Source organism: Meleagris gallopavo, chromosome 6 (assembly GCF_905368555.1).
Source record: "Meleagris gallopavo chromosome 6, MGAL_WU_HG_1.1, whole genome shotgun sequence".
Lineage (NCBI taxonomy): Eukaryota > Metazoa > Chordata > Aves > Galliformes > Phasianidae > Meleagris > Meleagris gallopavo.
The window spans coordinates 4,911,594-4,927,850 of record NC_139409.1 but is presented as its reverse complement, the minus strand read 5'-3'; the positions used below and the strand labels follow the sequence as shown (position 1 = coordinate 4,927,850).

At 44.2% G+C, this 16,257-nt stretch overlaps 1 protein-coding gene across 1 annotated transcript in view; it reads right to left on the bottom strand.

The window, feature by feature from the left end:
* The window catches only part of OXSR1 (oxidative stress responsive kinase 1), an 89,054-nt gene that overhangs the window by 25,512 nt on the left and 47,285 nt on the right, over positions 1-16,257 (bottom strand). The window contains exon 5 of the mRNA XM_085226954.1: positions 7,021-7,076. Within this exon, the coding sequence (XP_085083080.1) occupies positions 7,021-7,076 (56 nt within the window). The remainder of the gene's footprint in view (positions 1-7,020; positions 7,077-16,257) is intronic.

Here is a 16,257-nt window from a genome sequence, read left to right as displayed (position 1 = left end):
GGATAACTATTGCTGTCAGCACCACAATCTATATCCTGATGGAAACCCGTTAGATCTACTTTGAAACAGTGGTTTTGCTTTGAGATCTTCCATACGTGCATCCCACCCCTGCTTCTCAAAGAAAGCAAAAGAACTTCCAAAAAAGCTCAGATTAAAATTACAAGACCTAGTGATGTCAACACAAAAGCAATTAGAAATTACTTGGAATAAGGTAATACTAACAGACACCTGTCCAAGTGCCATCAGCACGCTACTGTGATGTGCTGTATTTGAGCTTATGGACATGATCTTACTTCAACTTTTCATGCAGTCATTTGGAGGGTAAAGGAAATGCCACTCAAAGCAAATCCCAGCAGTGAAAACACAAGCTCTACACAGCATTCACTGCGTTTCACATCAAACACGAGGACAAGTTTATAAACTCCAGTCTGGAATTGTGCCCCTGCATCTGCCATGTGAGGTCTGCAGAAAGTTTAAATGGAATTAAATTGTATTCCATTACACGGTTGATTTATTCAGTGTTTTCCCAATCAATTCCCCTCATTTCCAGAGGGATAAAACAGGCACAACCAGCCTGTGCTACTTTGCTGTAAGGAATGACTTTGAAACAGTTCTCAAATGTCATCTTACTGCCTTTATCCAAGTCCCAGCTATTAAGATAAGGTATTTTCCTGAGAACAAGCACATTCTGTAAAGCCATAAATTAAAATCCTGAGCACATTTAGGGTTCAGCCCTCGCTCCTGAGCCACTGATACGATCTGTGCCTCCTTGTCTCTGCCTAAGTTCCCAGATTTACTGACAACTGCCCCTGCTGAACTTCCTTCACAAAGACTACAACAGAGCTGGAACACTGCAAATGCATTTAACCCTAACAAGAGAAATCACGCAATTGGAAAGACCCAGTCTCAATAGGTTTCCAACACAAGAATGCTGTGACAGAGCAACAGGCACCAGGGCTGCTGTGTGAGTCAGGAAAACACATTCCTACTGTACCAGAAATCAGACTGTTTTATCCAAATTTAGAAGTCACACATTAAAAATTCTCTCTCCTTCGACATCTCATACTGCAACATTTCCTTCATTCTAAGCCAATGTACTTGCTGCTCTATCTAGCTACCGCTAGGGGAAAAAGAAGACTGCACTATAGGAACCAGGAGAGCAAAGCCAACTGAAATCACAAAGTTTACTGGGTTTGCATCAGACCAAAACAGCAATTCCCACAATCACAGAATGGCACAGGTTGGAAGGGACCTCAAGGATCATGAATCTCCAACCCCCTGCCACATGCAGGGCCACCAACCTCCCCATTTAATACCAGACCAGGCTGCCCAGGGTCCCATCCAACCTGGCCTTGAAAACACCTCCAGGGATGGATGGGGCATCCACAGCCTCTCTGGGCAGCTGTTCCAGCACCTCACCACTCGCTCTGTAAAGAACTTCCCCCTGACATCCAACCTAAATCTCCCCTCCCTCAGCTTAAAACCATTTCCCCTTGTCCTGCAGTTATCAACCCTTTCAAAGAGTTGATTCCCCTCCTGTTTGTAGGCTCCCTTTACGTACTGAAAGGCTGCAATGAGGTCACCTCGCAGCCTTCTCTTCTCCAGGCTGAACAAGCCCAGCTCCCTCAGCCTGTCCTCATAGGGGAGGTGCTCCAGTCCCCTGATCATCTTCATGGCCCTCCTCTGGACCCTCTCCAACAGCTCTCTGTCTTTTTTGTACTGGGGGCTCCAGACCTGGACACAGTACTGCAGATGGGGCCTCACAAGAGCAGAGCAGAGGGGGACAATCACCTCCCTGTCCCTGCTGGCCACCCCTCGTCTGATGGAGCCCAGGATCCCATTTGCTTTCCAAGCTGCAAAAGCACACTGCTGACTCACGTTAAGCTTTTCATCTATCAGAACCCCCAGGTCCTTCTCCACAGGGCTGCTCTCAAGGACCGCTCTTTCCAGTCTGTATGGATGCCTGGGATTCCTCCGGCCCAAGTGCAAAACCTCACACTTTGCTGTGTTGAACCTCATCAGGTTCATCTGGACCCACCTTTCAAGTCTGTTGAGGTCTCTCTGAAGAGACCTTCCCTCCACCGTGTCAACAATTCCCAACTTCTATAGGAGTAGAACAACAGCATGAGCAACTCAGAGTTGTTTTTAAACACAGACAGCCAAGATACTGTGCCTCTTCAAGCAAAAGTGAAATTATTTCAGAAGACAGCACTGAACATTTCTTTCACTGATCACCTTCCGTCTTGCTCAGTTGCCCACCATAAAACAACTGCAGTTGTTCTGAGTGCTTTTCTGTGAACTTTATGCTTTGAAAGCTGATGATGAATAAAGCCTGACAAGAGGAAGATGAAGGTCATGGTAAACCAGTGGTAAATGGCAAATTTCTGCTGAGAACGAAGCAGGGTGGTAAGACACCAGAGAGATCAGTGAAGAACAGGAATGTTCCCTTTAAAAGCTATATGGCCATACAGTGGTACTGAATCTGTCAGTACACCCTTACTCTCTCAAATTCTCATCTGGAAAGGTAGAACTGTACAGTCACACCTATTTCTAATAAAATTTCTCATCAGTTCACATGTGGAATGACAGCTGTATTCTTTTAAGCATCACCATAAGTTGAGCCATTCTGCAATACTGTCAGGGCACATGAAAGATGAACGAGATTTCTTTAAGTAAATGCAAAAACTGCTTCTGAAACAGAGCCCCAGATGCAAGTTCATTAAGATATGCTAATGCTAAACAAAGTAACTTCAGGGTGACGAAGCACATGCTGGTGAAGACGTTGCCCTTGGAGAAAGCTCACAAGTGGTTTCAACAACTGAGTAATGCAACATCTCTTCAGGAAATCCTACAGATGACACAAAGAAGAGGTTAACACCATGCTGCTACAGGGCAGGCACCACAACTCCCCATCAGCTCCCAGGAAAATCCTTTTTGCCCTTTTTTGACCAGGAGAAGAGACTCTGAGATGAGCGTCTGAGCCAGCCGTGCATCAGCACTCCTCTTCCCAACAGAGATTTGAGCCTTGCCCCTGCTCAGGCAATTTAATCACCCAAAGTTGCCATTTCCTAAGGCAAAGTAGGGGAATGACACTGACTGTATCATAGCTAGATGTTTATGTACAGCGCTATTTTAGTACAATGAATTAGGAGCAGTCAGGAACACAGCGAACTGGTGACAAGTTGGCATGGATTTGTGGAAAGTTACACAAATTCAGTTACACAAGTTTTGCCTGGCCTTAACTATCCCCATTTTATAAATAGATAAAGTGCAAGGGGTTAGGCAGCTTGCCCAGTATCAATTAGCGAGTCCCAAACGACTTTGTGAGATCTCCATCTACCACCAGGCAACACTGTGTGCACAGGAAATTGCAGGCACACAGTGCCAGAGGGAGGCCTCTGGGAGCAGGTGCTAATCCTGTCTTGTTTTAAAGCCTGTAGGGACAATAGCAGGGCCTCCAATAGGAAAATCCCACACGGTGAGGGATGCGGATGTTTTCCGTAAGAGCACGTCAGCTTCCTTAGACTCTTGTTTCTTCATTCAGTAATGGAGGAGGGTATGACAGAACTATTTAATATCCACTGATTGTAATCAGAAAGGAGGACTTGCTCTGCATGCAGTTGCAATGAGATGGGAACATGGTGCCTTGGCTGAAGCACGGTTCATAGTGAGCAAACCTCCTGTACTGAGCGTGCTCTCCTCTCTGTCCCTTTCCTTTCCCATCCCTCCCCATTTATCAGCAGCTTCACTTCATCTTCCAGTAATTTAATAATTGCACAGTTACATAAACTCAGGAACATCAAGCCTTGCTTGCTGTGAGAGAAAGCCTCCTGATTTCTGCTGAGTGTTAGAGCCAATGCACTTTATGTCGACAAGAAGCGTTTTTACCCATGCAAGCTTTTAGACTCCACGGAGCCAGTAAATGCCAGGGCACAGAGGTTTTATGTTCTGATTAAAAAAAAATACAGTAATTGCCATGGAGAGACTGGGACACAAAAGAACACAGCTATCTCAATTTACATTGCAACCACCACCAGCACGGCCCAGAACAATGGTATCAGGGAAAGAAAGTTCAGCTCTCCCAGAGATAGATTAATTCAGTGTGCAAGAAAATACTCCAAACTGAGAAAGCAATGCTCTCCAGATCATAACAGGCTCCAAAGACTAGGTGCCAAGCCACAAGCCCAAACCAGTGCCCTTGGGAAAAAGAGCAAAAAAAATGAAGATAGAAGCAAACAACTTCAGTTCAGGTTTTGGTGGCATCTGTTAAAGGCAATTTTTATGCCTTGGTTCAGTGGATGCATATTCTGAAAGCAAAAGGAGCACAGATAAAAATAGCCTTGAATAAAAATACCAAGTCCTGGGACCTGGGGAGGAGTTTAAGCCTGGCGTTTGTGAGGGCCATTAGAGACATTTTTAGAATGCCTACTTTCAGTGAACGCCTCTGAACTCAGATTTTTTCCTCTCCGCTGTGTTACCTGCACCAGCCTGAACTCAGTGCATCCCGCATCCCAACTGCAGCCTTCAGCTCAGAACTACGAGAGAAGCTGCACACACCTCATCAAGATGCTTCTTCTGTTCAGTCTTCACACAATTGCACAGTCTGTATTAGGGAAAAAGGTTTCTCTATTTTGAGAGGGCACTAAGGGTTGGAACCGTATAATGCTACAACATGAACTGTACACAGGGAAGGTTTCCCAGGTGCACATTAACAGTACTTGAATTCAATTCACTGATACATTGTGGAGGAATAGCCCAATTATTGGTTACCTCCACTACAGGGCAGGCATGTCTATAAAATTCCCTAAAAGAAGCTGCTTCGTTTCAAAGGATTTGCAGTGTCAGATTTACGTTCCTCAGCTTTGCATTTAAGATTTCCATTTCTTCTGAGACAAGCATGGCCAATGGTGTCAAGAAGCAGCAAGCACCCAGGAACGTGAGGCTGCAAAGGCCAAACATTCAGAGCTTCACATCCAGGGTTTTGCAGGCAGTTTTGATGTAAGGATGACAAAGGGGAAAGAATGCATTATAAAGAACTGAAGTCATCTTTTCCTGCTAAACTGTTAGCATTTTTACATACATCAATACCAGTTCCTTCAAGGGAGGGGCCCCATGTGCTCTAACCTCAGGCTTCATTCCACAGCTGGTCAATTTTTATTTCTCCTCATGGTGTAACTTTCCAGAGAAATAAATACTTTTGTTTCATGGGAACACAGTGAAGTCACCCAGCTGATAATTAAAGCAGTCGATTATCAACCAAATGATTCATAAGACACATAAATATTGTCAGAAGGCAAGCACTTTGATCTCGCTGAAACAAAATTCCCTTTATTTGAATTGATTTGCTTCCAGCAGCTTTTCGCTGCTCAAAAATTTCACAAGGAATTTTGCTATTCCATCCTGGGTCAGGAAGAAAGGAAGCTTAAGTGTCAGAAATTCCCACAGAAACAAACTCTCATGTTTTGTCCAGGCCAACCTCCTCTCTCATATTTGGTCATTCGTTTATTTTTGTTTCTTTCAAGTTATCAGCTGCTTTCACAGAAACAAAAGTATTTCCTGATGCTGTTACGAACTTGCTGCCCTTGGTTGAGTTTAGTTGCTCTACTCTATTGCAAGAAAGATTAGAGTGTTATTCCTTGTGCACCTTCAGAGCAGAAAAAAAGAAAAAAGACAACTGTTAAAGGAAACATTTTGTTGCACAGAATCATAGAATGGCCTGGGGTGAAAAGGACCACAGTGCTCATCCAGTTCCAACCCCCTGCTATGTGCAGGGTTGCCAACCAGCAGACCAGGCTGCCCAAAGCCACATCCAGCCTGGCCTTGAATGCCTGCAAGGATGGGGCATCCACAGCCTCCTTGGGCAACCTGTTCCAGTGTGTCACCACTCTCTGTGTGAAAAACCTCCTCCTAATATCTAACCTAAACCTCCCATCTCAGCTTAAAACCATTCCCCTTTGTCCTATCACGATCCACCCTTGTAAATAGTTGTGCCCCCTCCTGTTTATATGCTCCCTTTGAATATTAGAAGGCCACAATCTTGCAGTGCTGCTTTCGCAGGATGTGCAGAAATGATTTCATCATGTAAGCGTTGCACATATAAGTCCAGGGGAATATCTGCAAGTCACAAGCCAAAGAAACACTTCAAAATTCATAAAAGCTAAGAAAGGGATTTTATGAGAGCATTTAAATTGGCCTTAAAACTACCCATCATCTGTAAGTTATCCAGCAGACAAAAATACACCAACAGGCACCTTAATAAAAGCCTTAATAAAAAAGTCAAGCCTTGGCACCCTGTCGAAGAGAAACACAAGTGACTTTATCCTAGGCTGGCAGAAAAGTAGTGCACTGTCCTAATGCTACAGCTATACACAGCCTCTCCCAGAATATAACCTAACATTCTGTACAATTGCAAATCCAAAATGTCACATCTTGGCTCCATCACAGAAAAAAATAAAGGTATTTTAGTGTAAAGCATTTTGGTGGCCACACCCTGCCTTCCATCAGCTGCCACGTGGGATTAATTATTTACACTTCATTAGAAATATAACAGCAGGCATCAAGAGCATTGGGAGACTTGAAACAAAAAAACAAAGCAGCTTTGGATTTAGGCAGAAACTATGTATTTTAGGTGCAGTGTCTTTCTTTAACAGTGCTATTCTCTCCTACAGAAGGAAAGCAGCTTGTGACAGCAGTGAGCACAGACATCTCCAGACACATCTGTATTAGCTAAAGCAACCACCAAGAATTATTATCTCATTATACCAAGAATTTTTATCTCATCTGTTGATTCCAAGGGATCAAAAGATTTACGCTGATGTTCATTATTACAAAGAATAGTATTTTAAGATATCAAAACGTAACAAACTGATTTTTTATTTTTTTATTTTTTTAATTTTTAGAAAAACAAGTCTTCTTGAAGCTACCATTTCTATGCTGGTTTGTTTTCCTTGCCCATTAAAGAGTCTCTCCAGACACACAGTTATACCCAGAGCTTACTCAAAGCTGCTAGGAAAAAGTTACCTGCGATTTGCACTGAGCCATCTTCTCCAAGAAGAATGTTTCCTGCTTTCACATCCCTGCAGAAAGACAAAGCAACAGTGAGTGGAACTCATTAAAACTTCCCTTCAACCAATTAAAAGTTTGTTACTTTACATTCTGTTGCATCAGAACTTCTTGCTCCTAATCATGCAGAAACAACAGGGATTTAACACCGCCCGTAACTTCAGTAGAAAGAGGTATGTAGACTATAGCTTGCAGCATTTTGAGTGCTACGGATACAAAGAAATTGAATAATTTAACTGAAAAATACCCCTCAGCCCCATGCCTTGCTGCATCCAGCCCCGGTTCACCTGGTTGCCTAAGAAGCTCAGTATACTGGTGGAAATCCAGTCAGAAGAAAAATGTTGTTTGCTGCTGGCTCAAGAAGCTGAGCCACAGTCTGCAGGGCAGGGAGAGCAGATGTGGCACAGCAGCAAGGTGACAAAGGGAAAGCAGAGCTGCTCAGCTCTGCCAGGCAACCCCTGCACTTACGCAGAACTTTTGTTCCACACAAAGTCAAGGGGCACTCAGCACATACTATGAAAGTTCTCGTACTACCCTTTTTTTCTTCATTCGTTTCCATTCCATTCACAGCAGCATTTCTTGAACCTTTCACTCCAAACACGCTTGGAAGTTCTATAGCCTATTTCCCCAGGCTGCTCTCCATGTCACAAAAGAAGTACCTGCACACTTGACAGCTGCACAGCTGTTAACCACACTTTGGCTATAACAGCATGCAGACCCAAGCACTGCATCAAGAAGGGCTGCAAGCAAAGTGCCTGCAGGGCAATGCACGCAGCAATGAAGTAGTGTTGCATGGCGTACCTCATGTAATGGCAGCCAACTGCAGGGAAGAGAACGGATTCAACAGAAAGAACAGATTCTCCCTCCAGACACCTCTGCAAATACCCAACATCCTTTAACAGAAAAAGCCAAAAGCTTTTTTTCTCTCCCCCCTCGTGAGTTGGGAGAGCAAAACTGGTGCAATGGCCTGGCCAGAGCATCCTGCTTGGGCCCTGGAAATCTCCTTCCTGGCTTCTGAAGAGTCTGGGCTGCTGCCAGGATAATTCTGGACACATCTTCTCCAGTACTGCTATGTTCCTCCAACACCCAGTGTAAGGCATTGGCACAGTAAAGCTGCCCCCCAGCTTCAAGTAGAACAGAAGTGAATGAAAACTGTAAGACAGGGCCAGTAATGATGATTTTACCAGCAAATAGCAGACAAAGTCTTTAAAGAAGCATTTCAAGTCCTGTCAAACAAACAGCTCTTGCTAGCAGGAACCATCCCAGAGGCCTCATCCATATCTGAAGCACAAGCATAAGAACAAGCACAGGAAATGCTAAACTTGTTTTAATGATCAAGATGCAGATAGAGATGCATGGAAACACTAAATGATATTCAAAATTAGCCTCGAGAAGCTCATTTAATATGAAAATGGGATTTCAAGCACTAAGAAGATGCGACAGCGGTACTGGAATAACCACAGAAACAGAATTGCTGCTGGCCAGCTCCAGCGCTGCTCATTTCATGCTGGCCAAATACACGAGTGTGCTTTAAGGGGAAAGCCAGCTTTCCTGCCAAGGAGCATTACTCTTCTAAGAGTTGCAGCCTTCATAGACAAGCAGGCATCAGCACTGCAGCACTTAGGGAACTGTTAAGCACACAAAAGTATCTGGAGGGCTTAAATACAACATTAAAGACGCAGCTACACCATCCCTTGTAGCATCCATTGGCCAAATTCAATATAATCTTTGGAGAGTTTATTTCCATTTAATTGAGAGTTACCAACATGACTATCCTCTATACTCCCACAAAGCCATCACAGACTGTAACAGGAAATGGAAAAGATCTCTGCCAGTATCTACAAAAGATGCCTCTGGGACACACAGAAACACAGAACTGAGTTGGAAGGGACCCTTAAAGGCCATCTGGTCCAACTCCCCTGCAATGAACAGAGACACCCACAGCTCCATCAAGTGCTCAGAGGCCCATCCTCTGGCCTTGGGTGTCTCCAGGGATCGGGCTCCCACCACCTCTCTGGGCAACCTGTGCCAGTGCTTTGCTACCCTTGTCATAGAAAACTTTTTCCTACTGCAAGCCAGACAGGTCTGCAGGATAAGGAGCAGTGAATTCAGATTGAATCCAGTCAAAAGCAAAGCCAGGGCACTCTGGCCCCTTACCTCTCTCATGTGCAGAGGCCTGTTTTCTAACTTCAGATTAGATCAATTAAAATTTACATATTTCCTCGTTGGAAACAAAAGTCAGTAAATATGCTGCTTATGAGCTGATTCAAGAAATTAAAACAAGTTGTTGCTATGATAAGAAGTCTGTCAGCCACTGCCAAACATCCAAGTCATACTGAAGAATGAAACCACAGCTTGATGTGGCTTTTCTTCCAGGTGACCAGCCTCTATGAAGGCAGTTGCTTACCCCAGAGTACCAAATCAGAGTGCTGACACTGATTCAGCTTTGAGTCACTGAACCACTGGAACACCTCCCAGCTTTGCCATTCCTCATCCCACTATGAGGGCACCACGCTGCCTACAGCAGCAGGGAGCACAGTGGGCAGCATCACTGCTGGATCAACATGGATTCCCCATCTTTAGCTTCTCCTGGGGTCATAAGCAGCATCTACAAATTCAGCACTTAAAAACCATCCTTAAGACTAACGACATTTAAAAGCAGTGAGGCAGGGGGAGGGGGAATGGTAGTTTCCTGTGTTTATTCTCTTTTTATATACTGATAGACCCAACGAGGTGAATGGCAAGAAGTTTGTTACTCCAGGATATAGCTATTGCCAAGTGTAACAATTTGAAGGTACTCCTATTAACGAGGTAATGTCCATATCCTGGGCTGATACAGTCAGAATAAATGGTCTGCCTCTAATGTAATTACAATATTGAAAACAGGAAGTAGCTTTGGGCTGTAGCATAAGCAGTAATTATATCACATTTTAAATGAAGTTACAGAAGGCTGGAGTAAAAGCTTTCTTGCCAGTAGCTTAACAAATGCCACCATTGCTCTGGGCATTCCTACTTCACTGCTCTGTCCTAAAGCTTCCAAGATCCTTTCTCCAAAAATAAAGGTTCTGTTTTTATTTATCTTGCACTTCACACCAGATGTGGAAGAGGGGTTTGGACTTCCTCCAGTGCAAATCTGGATTCCCCACACCTCAGCAGGGCAGAAATGCCTCATTTGCATCTTGAACTGGTTTAGCTTCCCAGGGCTACCCAGTGCTGTGGTACCAATTGCATCACACTCATGCCTTCACGTTAGGGCTGGTCCATAGGCATTAGATGCTAGAGAAATAAAATTGATCCCTGATCCACCAAAATTAGAGTCAAGCATCCAGATTTAGGAGGCTTGAGAGCATAGGAAGGTAAATGCAGTGTTTCCATGTACCCTCCCATTTCATTTTTTAACAGACAGGGAAAAGTGACACCATGAACAGTACCTTAATGGGATTGTTCTCTCTATGAAAAGCCTAACCAAGTCCTCAAAATCCTGTTTAGTGATCAGGTCTGCCTTCAGCCCTTGGCACTGTCACAGCGTTGTCACTGCAAAGACAACACTAAGGATGTATCAAGACCCACTGCTCCATCAGGGGTGTGATATTACCAATTACCAGCTGTAGGGATACAGTCCTGGCACAAGTAATAAAACTTAAAAGAACTCTGGAATGCCCAGAGCAATGGTGGCATTTGTTAAGCTACCGGCAAGAAAGCTTTTACTCCAGCCTTCTGTAAATTCATTTAAAATGTGATTTAGCATTTGCAAAAAAAAAAAAAAAGGAACGAAGCATGTTAAGTCAATACTTTCTGAAGTATCACTACTTTTTAAAGCCTCAAAATCGTTTGGAATTTGAAAAGAATTCGCTCAGCTTGTGCTCAAAAGTCTACACCAGGAGCAACAACTAGGACATCAATTTATGGCCACTGAAATGGCAATGTCAGCAAAAGACTTGTGCAGCTAGCATCTAGGGAAAAAGAAGAGAAGCCCTGTTTATTGTGCATTCTCTTCTCATCATCTGCTTGTATGTGCCTTTAGGATGCGGTGTTGGCTGTCAGCACAGCCATGAGTCGTCTGCCATTAGATGCAATTTACATCAGCTCTAACCACACACTTCCATGGACTGAACCCTACAGTGCATAATTTGGCATGATAAAGGAGGGGCTGGTCCTGCCAAGTTATATTTACTTATTTATTTTTTAAAGGTACAAGAATTACTATTTTCTGTTAATAGTCATGAATAACTCAATATTGGTTATGAATGCTACCAACTGCTGTAGTCAACATTATTCTGAGTAATTTGCAAAACACTTTCAGGACAATCTCTCTACTTACAGTTAAATGCGAATCAATTTGTAGCATTATGCACCAAATGAGGGCCATTCTCTCCATGATCAAGCATTATTCACTCTTCAGTAATTCGCTGTTACCTGTGTTCCTTTTTTCCCTTATGAGCCAGGATATAAACAGTCAGTTATAGAAACAGCATTAGCATTTGAGACAGTGCTGCAACATGGAAACTGGGCTTGGAGTGTGCAAGCACACAGCAGTATTTTTGTGCCCCCAACACATGAGATGACATTTGAGAGCACGGTATTAGGAGTGCTGTAAGGCAGCACGCTCCCATTCTCGCTCAGAAAAGCCACGTGTACCCATTTTCATGCCAAAGGGGTGAGCCTTATGTACTGAACTTCTGAGTGAGACTTAATTACTGACAGCCACAGCGCTGTACCCAACCCTGCAGAACTGGACGCAGAAGATATCTGACAGAGCTCTTCCAACAGCAGAGCAGCTTCCATGTTCCTCCCTTCAGCCTCCCCACTGATGCTCTATTTGTTCCTGCTTACCCACAGGCATCCCAGCAAGCTCTTGTGGCCATTGGCAAGTGGGGCACACACCAGCAGCCAGGCTGCTACAGAACACAGCAGGGATCAGCCTGACAATGTGTGGCATTGCTTGGGATTGGGGAAGTGCAGTCGCTGCTCCTTTTCACTTCTCTGAACGGTGGGGAAAAAGCAGAGCCTAAAAACAGGAGCAAAACACTGGCTACACAGGGAAACTCATTATTTACTCTGAGTCTCATGCACATTAGCAGGATTTTTAAAGCCTTACAAGTGCATTGATAAGAATGTTCTGGGCTTTTTCTAACCAACTTTAATGGCTGGACGTAATGCAGTCCTAGTCATAGTGACAAGACAAATTAATCTCCTGTAGTGCTTTCCTTTAAGACAGCATAAAATACCCTTCAAAGGATCCATGATGCACTCGGTACACTTCCTCCTTATTTTCTTCTCCAATGCTGCTGTAAGTCCGAAGTTTAGGGTCCAAGAAACCATGACTCAGAAGTCTGATTCACTCCAGATTAAGTCACTATGTCAGCTCAGACAAAGGGCAGCACACAAAGCACGCTGCTGGAGATGTTACCAAAATTCCTGCTGTCATCTCAGCTAGCTGAATAGCTCCGAGGGATGGCAAGATGCTGAGGCAGTACAGAGAGCTGAGCTAACTCATGCAAGTCTGACCAAGTGAGACAGTGCGAGGTGAAGAGTGCCACATCACTCACTGCCTTACTGTGTCAGACATTCACTGTTATCATAGTGTAAGCAACTTTCCTTTATCTCAGCAAATTCTGCCCAGCTTACGCTTCTTGCTCTTCTGCCAACTTCGTTCTTTGATGGTTTTCCTTCTTGTCCCACATGTTTATGAGACTTACAATGGTTGAAACGAGGTGTGGTTCTTGCATGCTTCAGTCTTTACTTTCCATTGCCACACCTGAAGCCCAGCACCAGCACTCAAGTAAGCTTAACTGCAGCAGTTGGGATGGAACTAGATGATCTTTGAGGTCCCTCCCAGCCCAAGTCATTCTATGATCCTATGATTAGAGCTCCAGCTAGGCCTAGCCCTACCACCATGCATCGTGATGGTCAAAGGATGCAAACCTCAGAGCCCTGCTTCCTCCTCCTGTACACAAGAGGTTTAACAAGCTCTCTCAATCCACAGCACTGCTTACAGCAGTGTAATACAAGCATGAGCATGCACTCATCAGCTTATGACAAGGAGGATCAGCCAAGCAGCAAGGACTGCTGACAGGTCTCAGCCTGTCAGCTGTCCGTGGAAGAGAAGTTACATCTCCAGCATCGCACATCACTCCGTAAAGCTTCCCTTCTTCAGCCAGAAATTGTACTTTTTCCCCTCAGTTCCCCAATAGGAATGGATCCTCCCCTGCAGGCTCTAAAACTAAGTTCTCATTTCACTGTACAGCAGCTGTAATTGGTCTGGGGTTTTCTTCCATGAATTCATCTAGTCAGCCCTTCCATTTCCTGATCCTACTTCCTCTGTAAGGACTGCAACAGGGATGAGGCATAAAGCTCCTTAAACAGCTGCTGCATGAAAACCAACATTTTCTGCAGAGTCACAAGGTCTGCCTCCTTCCCCTGAAGGCCTGGATATTTTTGGGAGGCCTTGTCTTAGCCATTGGTAACAGAAAACAACACCCAATTATAACTTGGCCTTATTTGAACATTTCTTGCCCAATCATTCGACGTGCAGGTAGGCAGACACTTCCTGTGGCAACACCAATGAGACACATGTGTTCTAAACCACATTCCTAGTGTGCACAGAAACAGGAACTTCCCCAAAACTGCTGCTCACATAGTCAAAGACTGAAGAAAGCCAATGATTCATACATCTCAGGCTTTTACCACATCATGACAGAGATGCAAGTTCCTTCCAGGAAACGCAATCACCTTGGATCAAATGAAACCCAAGATTTTGATACAACACAGCTTAAATAGGTCTCTGTTCCCACAAGGCAATGGGCAGCCCTGCTCTGGGGAGGCAGCTGTGTATCTGCATACACACATGGCCCAAGCACCGTCCATATCTCCAAAGCCACCCACAGCTCGTGCTCAGTGTTTGCACTGTGATGCAGAAAGGAGACATCTGAGAGAGCCGGGGCTGCTGAGCCACTCACTGGTTTGACTTTCTTCTCCTTAACTTGGAATAAGTTGGTTTTAAGTCAAGCCAGCATGACAAGAGGAAAGCTCGCCCTATTTTATCCAGCTGTTTGTATAAAATGGAGAAAGCAGTTATAAAATTGGGTTAGTTTATATTAAAAGATATCTTTACAATGGAAACAGTCCACTTGGCACCGCCAGTCCAACTTGGTGATGCTTTCCACGCTTCCACAAAGTGATGGATTTCTCTATAGCAATTCCCTGTCTGTTGTCCTAAATGCGTGTGGACTTTGTCTCAGTTTTATTTGAAAGTGTTCTGTTTTACTTTGTAAAGCCTTCCAAGAACTCTGCAAGACAGGATATAATTTGATTTAGTTAACGTGCAGAAATAATTTCTGATGCAGCCTCATCAAATTTTAAAGCATGCTTAATGTTACCATATTCAGTAAATGACTTATTTCTCATGCTTTAGCATAAGGCATGAATGAAAACTCTGCAGTAATCTGAATAAGTGCTTAAGGCATCTCCACATGCACTGGTTTCAGGATCTGTGAAGGCCACAAGTTGCCATATTGCAGCAGGGGATGGTGGTCACAGCCACCTTCTTGAAGCGGGTTACTTACTTGATGCATCACTGCAGGAAGGATGAACACCAGCAACTTCATTAACATACTGCTGGGGAGATGTTACAAGAGCCTATTTCAGGAATCCTGCTCCTAGTAACCTACACTGGTAACAGCAGTGACCTGAGACATCACAAACAAGGATGCTGGAGTAAATGTGTATGGCTAAGTCAGACTGTGATATTCTCTCCTAAGAATGCTGCTGAGACAGAATGAGGATTGTTATCCTGCCAACACATCCAACCCAAATATTCCTGACCACCCAGAACTGCAGGACACCATGGTAGCAAGCAATGTGGGCATGGATCACTGATAGGGAACCACAGAATATGGTTGGAAAGGATCCACAAGGATCACTGCATCCAACTCTCAAACTCTCTTCACATAACTTACCTTCACAATAATAAAGGGGACCAAAAAAACCCAAAACAGCAATGCAACACATACTTCCATGCTTTCATCAGCAATGATACTTACCTAAGGAATTTTAATCGCCAGTTTTTAGGTTTTGGAGCTGCTGGTTTTCCTAGAAATAGATAACAGCAATCTCCACAGGAGCTGCTGATTCTGGGTGTCCGCAGATTTGAGATTTCTATCTGGTTCATGTTTTCTTTTTGAACCACAGGGTCACCTTTTTTACCTCTTTAAAAAAAAAAAAAAAAAAAAGGATTTCTCACTGCCACAGACTGCCCAGAAAAACCATAGATGCCCAACCCTAGAGGTGCTCACAGTCAGGCTGGATGGAGCCCTGGGCAGCCTGACCTGGTGGGGGCAGCTCTGCCCACAGCAGAGGGTTGGAACTGGATGGGCTTTAAGTCCTGTCCAATATAAGCCATTCTATAGTTCCATGAATACTGCAGTAGAAGAAGCTGGTTTGCCAACCAACCACAATATGGCCCAGCCCAATAACAGTGCACACAGACAGGAGACTCAGTGTTCTCTGTACTCTCAATATCACCCAGCAAGGTTTCTACGTGGGGGACAAAAATCTCTGGGTGTAAAGCAGAGCAGCATCTTCTCTGCCTGCCCACACCAATGTGTGAGCACACGAATAACACCACCATTGCTCAGAATACTCAAAGGTTTATAAGTTAAGGCTGTGAAATCTTCATTAACAGATGCCTCTAAAGGGTGTTTCTATACACCCTTTATTTTAAGGAATGAAAGACCTAGGCACACTCCCTTAAGTATAAAATCATCAGAAAGCACCAGTTTGGAGTTAAAATCTTCACCTCCCACCCTGGCCCGGAGGGGTGTTTGCCCAGCACTTCTCCATACCCAGGGACACAATGTTTTTCCCATACTTTGGTGCCAACTTTCTGTATCAGGATACAGTCTACCAGGCTCTGTGACTTGGGGCAATCCACTTCCCATGGCTGAGCAGTCCAATTACTCATGTACCAACTTACAAAATCCAACTGGCAATTAGAGGTGAATGGCTCCACGTCATCACGCCTCGCTCCTTCCCTACAAAATTCCACTTTGAAAATGTGCTCCCTAAAACAAGATTAAAGCCCTAGCTGGAAGGGGGCCATGAAGTTTTCCTACAGCACCGCTACAGAAACAAAGAACTACAGTATTTCAGTTGGCAAAATGCTAAGAGACATACTGAGATCCAGTTTTACCACAG